Below are 13,645 nucleotides of genomic sequence, written 5' to 3' on the forward strand. Positions count from 1 at the left end.
CAACAAAAATCTCAAGATGTCATATTTACAATCCATAAAAATACCCATTGTTGAGAAATAATACCTTTTTCATTCATTAGCTAGGCCTTTTTAATTCCCACTGAGGAGAGCAAAGACATAGACTTGAGAGTGAACTCTCCTTTGCCTCCGCTAACAACCCAGGCTAATCCTACTCGACATACAAAGACCATAAAAAGGAGAGACGATTCACTTCAACAGACTTCCTTAATACCAATTCCTATCAACCAGGACTTTGACACCATCTTGTGGCATCTTAGAACAGAAAGAGTACCAAAAATAGGAGAATTTTCAACAAATATTTGATTCACAGAAAAAAAATGCCAAGTAAATTTATGACGACCAAACCGCGAAAAAGAAATTTCCTACTGAGCATTTTTACAGCTACTAATATCTTGTTACTGTATGAAATTACACATTTATGATGGAGTTCTATTACTATTAGGGGTTGAACTAGTTAGTTGACTCATCCAAATTACAACTTTGCATCGACATTGAACACTTGGAAGTTTTTTTGTGGGAATCTTGTCTTATAATCAGCCAATGGAAAGAGGAGTTTTGACCTGCCTATCTGTTTCCTTAGTGTACCAGTTTACATGTGTTTTAGGGACTAGGAGAAGGCTTTTGACTGTGTCCCTCGGGGAGTCTTGTGTCTCTCCACAGTCCTGAGTCCTCTCATCAAGCTGTGATCTCCAACTCTCACTGGAGGGGTTTGCAGCAGTGTGTGAAGCAGCTGGGATGAAAATCAGCCCGTCCAAATCTGAGACCATGGTTCTCAGTTGGAGACGAGCTCCTGCCCCAAGTGGAAGACTTCAAATATCTTGGGAGTCTTGTTCAATGAAAACAAGGAAGAATGGAACGGGAGATCAACATAAGAATCGGTGCACATCTGCTGTGATGCAGACTTTGTATCAGTCTGTTTTTGTGAATAAGGAGCTTGACCAAAAGGCCCAGCTCTCTCTTTAACTGTCGATTTACGTTCCTACCCTCACCTATGGTCACATGATCACAAGCTGTGGTTTGTGACAAAAAGAACCTGATTCCAGGATACAAGTGGACGAAATGAGTTTCCTTCAGTTTTCTGATCCCCTTATCCTCACAAGGAACGCGGGCGTTCTGGAGCCTATCCCAGCTATTTTCAAGCAGGAGGCGAGGTACACGCTGAACTGGTAGCCAGCCAATCACAGGGCACATGTAAACCAACACCCATTCGCACTCGCATTCACATGGGCAATTCAGTCTTCATTTAACTTATCATGCATGTTTTTGGGATCTGGGAGGAAAATGTAGTGCCCAGAGAAAACCCACGCAGGCCTGGGGAAAACATGCAAACTCCACACAGGCGAAGCCAGGATTTCAACTCCGGTCCTGATGAACTGTGAGGCAGACACTCTAACCAGTCGTCCACTGTGCTGCCTAATATGAATCAAATGTAAAGTACAGTTGTAACTGAGCATGCCTTCTTGTGCCATGTGAGGACCCATTCTGCGTAAACTAGTACATTTTACACTGTTCGTAACATCGAAGCCTCATATAGTTCACGGTCATAAACATTGGACCCCTGTACAATTTAAAGAATTCGTGTGACTTACTGTGTCTAGTGTATTTCAAAAGGGTGTTTTTCAAACTCTGACAAAGTTGTAACCATGCAATCGTCCCAAATCTCTAAGTAAAATTAGAATGTGATATAACGCTCATTTCCAATAGAAGATCCAACCAAACACAATAAATGAGCATAAACACACATGCATCAGAGTTCATCTGACCTGTCTGACCAGCAGACATTCCACCTGGAGCTCTGCGCCCTCAGGAACAGCTGACCTGACAGTGCGTCTCTCTTGGGGCACTGTAGATACCTGCACGGATAAGAGGAGAGCAAAGAGATGCATTCCCATAACCACTGTCTTTATGAAAAGGATGCACAAGATGAGTAGACTTTCATTGAAATATTCTTCACATTTAAATTCAGGAGCGTAATTCATCAGTATAAAATTTAAAATGTAAAGTAAATGATGATAAAATGCATCTATTTTTTGTTTCCTTGCATAGATAGACTTTTGTCAAATATTTCAAGTCTCCTCAAAGGAGTGTTTCTGTCTGCATGTTCTTCGTATTATACACATATTCGCTGGAATCTATACACTCAAACGATTAGGCGAAAATGCTTCTGCTCTTACTGCATTAACCACAAACACATCCATGTACACTTACTGTGAAATCATTGTCAGGAAACAGCAGCAGCTCCCTTAGAGGGTCTTGCTTGAGCTCCGCTCCCAGTTCCGAGATGACAGCCTCATAGTCGAGTGGATCAATCAGCTTGGGCTTTTCTTGCTGCCAAACACAACAAAAAAAGACATTAAATATCCGCAGATCATAGATGTTCAGTAGAAAATGGCTGGAGGAAACCCGCAAACATTTTGTTATGCTTGCGGAAGAACTCCAGAGAACTACAGTAGATTCAATGGACACTTCATTAGGTACACCTGTAAAGTCTTGATGCCCAACAAACGCACATCACAAACCACAACGTGGGGCATTTTCATAGTAGCATTTCCTTCCACCCCAAATCGGAAAGATGGCCTGACGTTCAAGCGTGGTCACAGAACAATCTATTGTATATTCAAATAAATGCTGTTTATTATTCGTTTTTATATTCTCATTTTATTTTGTTTTAACATCATGGTTGTTCCAGCAATGAGATCCACACTGCCACATAACCAGGTGGCTGCTTGTTATGCGATCATAAAACATTAAGTAGGACTGTTTTCATTTCTTCATCAGTCGGCCTAAGAATAGCACATAAATATTTAATGACACACATTTTCTCAAGTCATTACCTTAGTATGAAATTAACATTATTATTTGGTTTTATTTTACCAGTGGTTTTGAAGTGCATTAGCAGTGTCTCTATTATTTTGCCCCTCTAATGTTGGTAAACAGAATAATCAAAATGTTGAGGGCCCGGGTTCAATCCCGGCCCTCCCTGTGTGGAGTTTGCATGTTCTCCCCATGCCTGCGTGGGTTTTCTGCGGGCACTCCGGTTTCCTCCCGCATCTCAAAAACATGTAACATTAATTGGAGACTCTAAACTGACACTAAGTGTGATTGTGACATTTTGTCTCAATGTGCCCTGTGATTGGCTGGCAACCAGTTCAGGTTGTACCCTGCCTCCTGCCCATTGACAGGAATCCAGCACTCCCCACGACCCTTGTGAGGATAAGCGGCTAAGAAAATGGATGGATGGATATATGTATATATTGTAGTATAGTAGTATAGCTTTGTAATGGTAGATTTTTTGTCTATGCTGTAACATCTGTGAGTAACTGGGACTTGATCAACTGGTGAGGCTTTTTGCAGTCTTATGTGAATGCACCCCCAGTGACAATGTAGGGTCTTAATGTGGAAACAGTCAATTATCTATAGGCACGACCCTATCTGAGCATTCTGAGGGAAAGTCATGATCTCAACATTTCCTGTGTACTGCTATGACATCATCAGGACCTAAAAACAGCATGTAGGAAGTACCCGAGTGGCTATTGCTGAAGGCAAGCTAGGGCACACCCCAAATGACTTGATGACACTGAAGCAAAAGAAGATTTTTGAGCTGTACTTAATCTATCCATGATATGGTTGGAATTTCCTTGGTATACAAGAATAGATGTTACATTTGCGCACAACAACCACAGTGACGGAAAATCTGTCTCCCAACATAAACTGAGAATGACTGCCACAGATACTTTCAACCATCTTGCATTTTTTCCTTTCACTCTTTTTTAGTTTCACATTCACCTACAAGCTACAACATCAGGTTCACTTCCACATTTAACAAGACAAGTGCAGTATCTAACAATGTCCCTTGACAAAGATAATCATGTTGCTTTGCTCGACACTCTCTGAGATGCATCTTTATCATTGTGGTTGTAGTGCAGTGGAAATACTGTTAAAACTACACCGACAATGTATCCTACTGAATGCTTCCCGAATTTCTCCCACACTTTAATGGTCTCTTTTATTGCTGGACCGGGCAGATACCGGAACACTCTGAAGTTATCTTTGCAAGAATGCTACTAGATATACCGGTAATTGCAAGGTTGTTGACAACAATAATCTGCTTGAGTTTCTCACCTACTTTAGTGACTTTTCCATCTTCCGTTCCACTTACCATCACCATTTTAGTTATCTGTAATATTGCTGGACAGTTCCAGCGCCACAAAATGCTTAAATTGTGTTAGCAACAATGAAAGTATTACACTATGTTGCCGGCAACTAGAGCAGCGCCACACTGTAAAAATAGCCGGACACATTGAAACAAATAACCACTGGCACTCACAATCACACCTAAGGGCAATTTAGAGTCTCCAAATAATGCTTTTTTTTTTTGGGATGTGGGCGGAAATTTGAGTGCCCAGAAAAAACCCACGCAAACATGGACAGAACATGGAAACTCCACACAGACAAGTACACTTTGTATTTGTCAACTCTGTTGGTAAATTCATTTCACTGATACAGGTCTGTCCTATATGGGAGTATCAAGTCTTTCAAAGCAAGTGCAATGTCAAATGACTCAACAGGCCAATCAGCAAGATGCCTACACTACATATTTATCTTCCACGTGAGGGTGAGCATGGTCAACAAAATATTTTTTATAAAAATCACCGAAACGGATTTACAAAATGAAATGAACACATAGCCTGACATTCTAAGAATACAAGAAGGAACAAATCTAAGCAATAATCAACGCTGATAAACTTGTTTTATATGCATGCATTTTTCTTAGTCATTTTTTGCATTTGTGCTGATTCAATTGCTAACCACCAGTCACAGTGATCAATTGTCACGAATGAGTGATGCCATTTTGTGCTGATGATCTGATAACACATCAGCCAATTAGTGTGACATGCACACATCAGGTGATGTATATTGTAGTACCAATGGCTTTCAGGTGGATTTCCTCTCTAAAATAAAAAACGTGAAGTTTGGATGATTTTGAAGGATTATATTTACCACTCTTCATAATCAGTTTTACAGTGCATCAACGTGAAAAGTAATGAGCCATGGAATTTTTACAATTTTTGTTGCTGCATTCAAATCTTGTTAAAAAAAAAAAAAAAGTCACCTATTTATCACGGTATCAGTGATGCTCATGTAGGGATGGGCTTGCTGAGTCCCAGAAGCTCAAGGGCCACAGGTTTCAGAATGTTCCAAAGTCATCTATTGATGGTAAACTCATGTTTTGTCAAAGCTTTCTACTGATGAAATGTGGATGCTGGGGCAGTGTGAGGTTCCAGGAAATAAATAAGCTTGCCAGGCATGCACAACAATCGCAGCATGTCAGATTTACCAATCCCTTCCCCCTGAGTGATCTCAAGACCTTCCCATTTTATCCACAGTGGCCTAAAATGAGGCTGCCTCGCTCAAAATGGGAACATTGTGTCAAAATCCAATATATTGCTAGACTGGACAAATACTGTTCATGTTGTGTTAGCAGCAGTGCCACCAACCAAGAATGGATGGCCATAAAAACATTTTTAAGCCTGAAACGCGTGGATGCATGATTGCAGACAGCCATGGAAAATGTAGAGAAGTACTGAACAATTCTATAAATAAATAAATATATATATATATATATATATATATATATATATATATATATATATATTTATAATTGGAAGAAAGGATTGTAGATAAATTCTAGAGATCCAAAGAATATCAGATACTATATCCGACATGATTTATTAATGATGAGACTGCTGACAAAAGTATCTTAGAGGTGAATTGTGAGATGTCAAATTCAGTCAAATGCTACTTAACCAACAGGGCATTGGTTTCGTCATTGTCCAAATCCACTCAACACAACACACATTGGATGTCATTCACTAAAACATCTACAGAACAGAAAGATGTGTAACATGAGTCAGACGAAATAGTCATTCAACACGTGTTCAAGAGATTACAGACCATTGCTTAATTCAGCGCCCCCTCAAAAAAATAGCAGAAGACCACAGCCAAACGAGGGCTGGAGGAGACTAAAGCCAGGAAGTAAAAGGAAGCAGAAGAAGCCTCTTGCTTGTCTGACATGTTCACAGTGCTGACTGGAGACTTTCACCAAACACATTTCTATTTTAATGGTCCTAACAGCCCGATAGGCACCAAATTCACTCAAGGTTACTTTAGTATCCCAGTTTTTGGCAGGATCAAAAATCAATAGGCTGCTTTTAGCTGTCTGTATGTTTGTTTGTTTTTTTTTAAGGCTGGGCTATCGTTATTCATCCAGCTTTCATCTGAATTTTACAATTGTTCAATATTACAAGTGCAGTGTAACAACTAAAGCTGAATATATTCATTTTACCAAGACTTTTAAAGGGGCAGCTTTTGTTAGCACATTGCTTTGTAATCAGGAGCAAGGTCTCTTTTCTTAACATGACAAATCACCTACTAGAATATTGGAAGACCACGTTGTGTCAGTATTAGCATTCCAAAAGAGCATCGGGAAATTCTTCATGTATTGACTTGAATTGCCACTGTGATTTGTAGCTATAAAAGTATATTCCAGTGCAGAACTGGATGGAGGGAATGTGAACAAATTCTTTCTTTGCCATGCAATGTTTTGGTTGACTCAAAGATGAAAGTTTGTACGACAAAATGTGTGTGTGTTTTAAGGATTTAGGAAGACCAAGCCATAACAAGGAAAAAAAAAAAACATTTTAATTCTTCCAAAACCACTACCTTTAAGTTGTGGCATATCTTATTGACCAAAGATTACTTTAAGCAAACAAACAATTTGATCCCTGGAAGCCCTCCTCTATATGCATATTGTCAGCCGTGTTCAATGACTGAAGTACAAGTGGTGAAAACGGCCGTTATGTACACATCAGTAATATCAACAACTAAATTCATCTTTAGCCCCTTAGCTTTTTGTTACTAACAGAAAAGGGCTCAATGCAATCTAAACACTTCAAAAAGAAGAGGAACTCCGCTATTCAGTCACATCATCATGGTAATGGACAGCCATTAAAAGATTTACTATAGTTAGTAGTTACCTTGTAAGTACTAAATACAATACTAAAAAAAACAAACATAGCAAGTAAAATGCAGAGAACAAGGAACATAGCAAGTAAAATGCAGAGAACAAGGAATATATTATTAAATACATACAATACTCAACCTGGTGAAATCCGACCTCATGCGTTTACTCTTGAGTTTCCTTCTTAAGGTGATCTTGATCCTGAAGCTCATTGTAAAGGGTAAATAATCAAAATACTAGAAGTAAAACTTTAAAAACAGAAAAAAAATGTACACTCAAGTTGACAAACGTATCATAGCACGTATGCCTTATCAAAGCAGAACTAGTACCACGCTGTATGACAACGCACGTGGATGTAGAGGAAGTTGTTAAGATGTTACGCGCGCACACACACACACACACACACACACACACACACCACACACACACACACACACACACACACACATGCACAATTCAAAATTCCCCAGCAAATGAGATTCCCACCAAGGTGTTTTCCAAACCCCATCAGTAAACACAACTGCATCATAATGTGAAATTTTAAAAGGAAAAATCTGCAAAATAAGACTTATTCAGGTGGGTATGAGGAGTCATAATGTGATGTGTACACACACACACACACACCACACACACACACAGACAGACACACACGCACACACAGAGTACACTTCCCCTGATAAAACCTCAGAGCAGAACAATATTGAGAGGAAACAACCTCTGAAGATGGCTTAAAACAGTTGATGCTAGAGGAGGTGCAGATGACAGTTTTGGTGCGAGGCCATGTTTTAAAAGCCATGACAGTTTTATTATTATTATTTGTTTGGCTTTTTTATTTTAAGTGAAAAAGTTTTATTTTTGTGTAAAATACTTTAAAAAAAACAATGAGCCAAAACAAAATTTTACGTTCATTATATTGACAAAAATACAGATCCCAGAAGTATAAAAATATCCATGATTGGTGTGGATGTACAAAATATTTGCCACGGCAGTAACAGGCAGAGGAGAAACTTAGTCGGCCTTAGTAAAACAGGGTGGAAGCAACTAGACTTCATGGCGATTTTATCAGACTGATCGGAATTGGACGGTAAATGGCCTTTTATGCTGATTAACGTGATAATTCGCCAATCCGATTAACGACGTAATTGATCAGCTCCGCAAAAGAAATCTACTCCGCTTCGCAATCGTACAGTTTTTTGGTGGCGCAGTGCCGCAGCTGGAAAGCATTCGCCTCACAGTTCCAAAGATCTGGGTTAAATCACGGCCCTCCTTGTGTGGAATTTACATGTTCTCCCCGAGCCTGTATGGGGTTTTTTCCCGAGCACATCGGTTTCCTCCCACATCCCAAAAACATGCAATATGAATTGGAGACTAAATTTCCCCGAGATGTGATTGTGAGTGCAACTGTTTGTCTCCATGTCTCCATGCAACTGTTTGTCTCCTGCGATTGGCTGGCAACCAGTTCAGGGTGTAACTTGCCTGCTGCCCTTTGACCATTATAAGGCCTACAGTATATATTTATGTCGCCATATCAGAATTCTGAAAACATGACCAACCAAAGAGACAAATTGGAGCTCTTGCAAGTCTGCCAGGAAAAGAAATCCATCTTAATGTTCCGTCCAAACGTAATGAACATTAATTTGATGTTCTACACCTGGAACAGATCTCCTTCATGACGATTGAATGGTCGTATCCTCCCTCTTCTTTCACTCATTCCAGATGCTTCATCTAATGCTTTCCTTCCATTGTCTGGTCCTAATCTAACTTTTTACTTTGATTCCCTTCTCGTCTTTTTAACAATCCCTTGTTCGCACCCCATTAACCTTTCAATGTCTGCTGGACCGCGCCACCCCGACACACACACACAGACACGCATACAGACAGTTAGCATAGCAGGCGTGAGGCAGACTGAGGTTGCAGTTGATAAAGTACAGCTGAGAGGAGTGCCAGCTCGCAGCTCAGGCATTTTGTACAGAGTAACTGGGAAACAAGAAGAGCATTTTGAATGCAGATTATATCAACAATAAGAATTCAGAAAGAGACCCAAGAATGGATGAAGAGGAACCAAATGCGTTTACTGTACCTGGTGGTCTGTATTATTGTCAAGCAAATGTATTATTGTCCCCAGCTGAAAACCGAAGGTACACATGATGGGTGTGGAGAGAGGAAGTCAAGAGACGCGAGGCATTTGCTTTACATCATTAAAACGAAGCTCATGAAATAATCTTCATCTTTTCCTTTCGGCTTGTCCTGTTAGGTGTCGCCACATAATGACCAGACAAAACCATACTTTTTCAATTTAAGTGTTTCCTTCAGTCCAAAACATGAAGTGAGTATCCATCCATTCATCTTCTATACTTCCTATCCTATTCAGGGTTCTAGAAAGCTTGAGCATGTTCTATCTCACTGAGGAAGACTACTGCAACATGATATCCTTTAAACATTTTATTTACTCATATTCATTGAAGCTGCAGTTAAACTTTGGTGTTCCTCAGGTGTTTAGTGTTGAAGCCTGAAAATTGTTAAAAGTTCCTTTGCGTTAACATTTTTTTCTTTATTTTTTTTTATAAATAATATTTGATGCCCTTTTATCGGGTTTGTAAAAGATAATTTGGGTTGGAAATGCCCGGGAAGTCCTTATTTGAGATACTCTAGTTGATCTTAAATGGTTGGCAGAAGAACCGGACATATTTCTTGTTAATATTCATTATGTACTGTTCAGTTTGCTCAACCTGTTCTTCTGAAGTTGAATACGGAGTATGACCGGAGGAGCTGTGGACACACCAAAAATGTATTCCATTCATTCACACCAATGATATCAGACAAGAAGCAGCTTCCCCTGATGTATGGACTCCCACTTGTAATCTAGGCAGGACATGTCATGCTGCTACGTGATTGGTTCCTGCATCACTGACAGGGGAAGCTAAATGTAAGTAGATGGCCATTCCAAAAATGCTTCACATTTGTACAAAATAAAAACATAGAAGTTTGTTGTGGTTAGGCTTAAGGCTGGGTTTGGGTCTAGGTTGGGCAACGAACTGGTTAGGGGTAGAATTGGGGTGGGTTATGGATAGTGTAATTCATATTAATGCTGTCACATTTTTATTTTTCCGTCTGGAACCAGTAGGCATGTGTTAACGGGATATCTATATCTGTATCTTTGTTCATCTATTCATGCCAGTGAGGCAGAGTGAGAGAAAGCAGTAAGTGTATACAGCAATCTATGGATCTACTTTTTGTGACATTTTTGTTTCAAACAGTTGGAATTTGCTGCTCTGGTCAGATCATGTGCTCAGCAGAACACAACCACAAGGGCTAGCACTAGCTTGCTAGGGTACGTAATGTTTTTATTGGTGGTTTGCGAGGAGTACCGTATTAAAAATAGGTGAACATACCTCAAACAAGCCTTACACAAACATCCTCTACTGTCCTGACTACCGGTAACAGAGTCTATGCTGTATCTGTATGTTTTGCTCTGCTGAGTGAATTTTTCAAAAGCTCAAGAGTATACAGTTGCATTTTATTTCATGGTAATGTTAAATGAATTTTAAACAACATTTAAGTGTTTGGGGATTATATTTTGGGACTTGGGTTTTAAACTATTAATATAGCCAATTGTGAACAATTGATGTCAAGTAATTACAGATTTAGCTATTCACGACAGTTCTTAGTCCTAACCCATTTGGAGAGGAGAGTTCAATGTATTATGTAAATAGTTCACACAGGGAAGCGCTGTATAATGCCGTGTCACTGTGGTACTTTCTAGTGCAGCCCAGTCATGAAAGGCTGCTGTGCAATTTTGATTACTCTATGTTCTCGAATGTAAGCGATTTGCCAAGATTTGAGTTTATACATCAACTCCAGTTTACCATGGAGACCACAGAGGGGGCCTGTAGAGATGAAAAGTCCATGGTGGGAAAGCAAGAAACAAGGAGAAAAACAGAGTGAATGACTGTAAAAATCCCAACTGTGCCAAAACCTGAACATTTTTCCACTGGACATGCAGAAACCCGGGTCCTGCTTTGAATGAAAAGCAAATCAAGCCAAAACTGGTAGTTTCAAACATATACCTCACAGATGGCTGACATACAGCATTGTACTGGAAAGTTGTTTAGACACATTCAACTTTTTCTAATCCACCCTCTGATTACTAGAACCACTTGCTCCTGAATGCATTTATTTATTCCTTCAATCAGTTCAATCATCTTCTCTCCATAATTTAGCAGAGCAAAACATTTTCCCACAGAAACTAAATTCCTAATGTATGACCTCATCCTCCACCTCTATTCTCCCCCCACCCCCTCATTTCCGTCCTCCCCATTATACTTCTCAGTTCTAAGGGGCCACAACCAAGATGTACAGTTAAAAACAATAACACAAACGTGAATTAAGATACAGGAGTCCCTTGCTAATTGTGCCAGTTCTGACAAAAATCGACTAAGCAAGGACCATCTAACCATTTAGGTATATTTGAAGTCATTATGACTCTCCCCACACTATTGTTAACCTCCCCAGTACTATTCTAAATACAGTACTTGAATATTTTGAGGACTTAGAAGACAAAAAATGCTTGAGAAATTTTTTTCAGCCTCAGGGATCCACTTATTTAACCCCTTCAATGCCTGCCATCTCAATGTCATTCTATTCGTACATAAAGTAGCTGCCTGTCATTGGTAGGCTTGACATTGTTCAGGATTTTTGTGGCCGATCACCAAATTAAAACAAAAAGAACGATAACTGATCCAAATACAAGTTAGAGCAACGAGTTCATTTGAATGACTTGTTCGTCTAATGTGCATATTTGTGTACTGTATATTGAGTACCTTCAACAAAAGTATTGTCAATCCAAGTCCTATATTTGAATCAGTCAAATCAAACAAACATTACAAAAATTACGGAAATAATGGGAGCTAAATTACCGTCATTAATTGCTATTGCAATTAAATTACTTCACACACACACAAACAGACTAAAAGGTTTGAAGCATGATTTGACAGAACGGCAGTACAACCATGAGTGCTCGCACCAGCGTACTGGACGACGTTCCGTTTGGTTGCCTGTTTGCGAGCCGTATCCTAGTAAAGGTTGTTGAACATATCTCATGCAAGCCTTGAATAATGTCCTCTCCTGACCACCGGTGACCACCACCACATGTTTTTCCCCATTTTGTTCTTATAATACACATACAGTAACATGATAGGTTGATGTATTTGTATTGTGCTCATTTATCGCACTACTGTGTTTAGTGCCTTTCTCCGTGACTATTGTTGCTAATTTTTGATTAGTGTCACGTACTTAATGATCTTCCTTAACTGCAGTGTTTGTCAGTAATGTGGTTTCATCTCATCTGTTGGGAGCCTGTGGAGAAGCGCCCTTTAGAAGTGGTGCACTTGTTTACTGTACATGATTGAGTAACCATTAGGCACGTTTGGAAAATTGGACATTAGATTGGTCGTGCGTGTTCCATGACATTACGTGACACTAGGTATCAGTTGTGGCAATACAGCGAGTGTATGATTCTGCTTGTAACATGTTTATTGTTACTATTTGTCCCCCCCCCCAAAAAAAAAAAAAAAAAAAAAAAAGCATTTGAAAGTGTATCAGGGGCTGGGCTTGACTACCTGTAGGAATATAACAATTTGTTCTTACGCTAGGTCGCAGGCTAAAGTATAATAAATAATGTTTACGCTACCATAGGCATGCACTTCCACTTCTGCTTTGTAGTAGGCACAATGCACCTTATATGATATGGTGATATGATGAGGAACAATTGCACACATAAAATGGATTCAGACAATGACGATACTACACACAAAACACCACTACCGTTCCACCCACACATGCATTAAGCACGAGGTAGAAGTGCATCAGTGCTGGTTACCATGACAATGATGGTCAGAGGTGAGCTTGCAGTGGCATAGCCTTCCAGGGTGGGTGTTGCAGCATCCATTGATGCTTGGTCCTGCCGTGAACACATGTGACCGCAGTCTGCCCCACCCACTGAGCGTAGAAGTAGGAGCACACTGGCAGAACAGCCCATAATAATCCTTCGTCGATGACACCAAGTGGTGAGCAAGTGTCACCTGGTTGCTTGTCAACAGAGTTCTTGTGTTGTAGTTGAGTCTGATCGCAGCCGCTGGTCCAGCCAGGGGTGCTGAGCCCTATTCAAGCCCTGTCAAGCGCAGGAGGCTCCATCTCAGATGAAGCAGTCTGCAACATTTCCCTTTCCAAGCTTCCACCTCTGAATCTGGTTCTTCCTGTGGCTATGACTGAGAATACATACGGCCAGCCTGAGCGTCTTCTCTCTTCTTCTGCAGCTCTTTCTCTCTCTAACACACACATACACAAACCGACAGACACACACACACGGTCCAGCCCAGCCCGCCCTGACAAATGGCGGAATGCAATAAGCGTCAGATGACCAGAGGCAGCTGCTATGATACACACAAACCAACATCACTTTTCCTCACTGTCACTCTGTTGCACTTTCTTTGATTATTCTCCCCCCGAGTCAGACCACTCCTTCAGTTCCGCCGACTGTGCTTTTGGAGAAAGCAGTGGTGGTGCCGCAGTGATGACAACACGCCCTTTTGCTGCAGACTGAGC

General features: G+C 40.2%; 1 protein-coding gene across 2 annotated transcripts in view; it reads right to left on the bottom strand.

Moving 5' to 3' along the window:
* dock10 (dedicator of cytokinesis 10) overlaps nt 1–13,396 on the bottom strand; it is a 55,622-nt gene extending 42,226 nt beyond the window's left edge. Inside the window, exons 1-3 of one of the 2 annotated variants that reach the window (XM_061826766.1) lie at nt 12,921–13,396; nt 2,230–2,349; nt 1,785–1,874 (exon numbers count right to left, since the gene is read on the bottom strand). In XM_061826766.1, the coding sequence (XP_061682750.1) occupies nt 1,785–1,874; nt 2,230–2,349; nt 12,921–13,079 (369 nt within the window). In that variant the 5' untranslated portion in view covers nt 13,080–13,396. The remainder of the gene's footprint in view (nt 1–1,784; nt 1,875–2,229; nt 2,350–12,920) is intronic. The other variant, XM_061826765.1, reaches the window with a different exon arrangement.
* Nucleotides 13,397–13,645: the final 249 nt, after the last annotated feature.

Source organism: Syngnathoides biaculeatus, chromosome 8 (genome assembly GCF_019802595.1).
Source record: "Syngnathoides biaculeatus isolate LvHL_M chromosome 8, ASM1980259v1, whole genome shotgun sequence".
In the NCBI taxonomy this organism is placed as follows: Eukaryota; Metazoa; Chordata; class Actinopteri; order Syngnathiformes; family Syngnathidae; genus Syngnathoides; species Syngnathoides biaculeatus.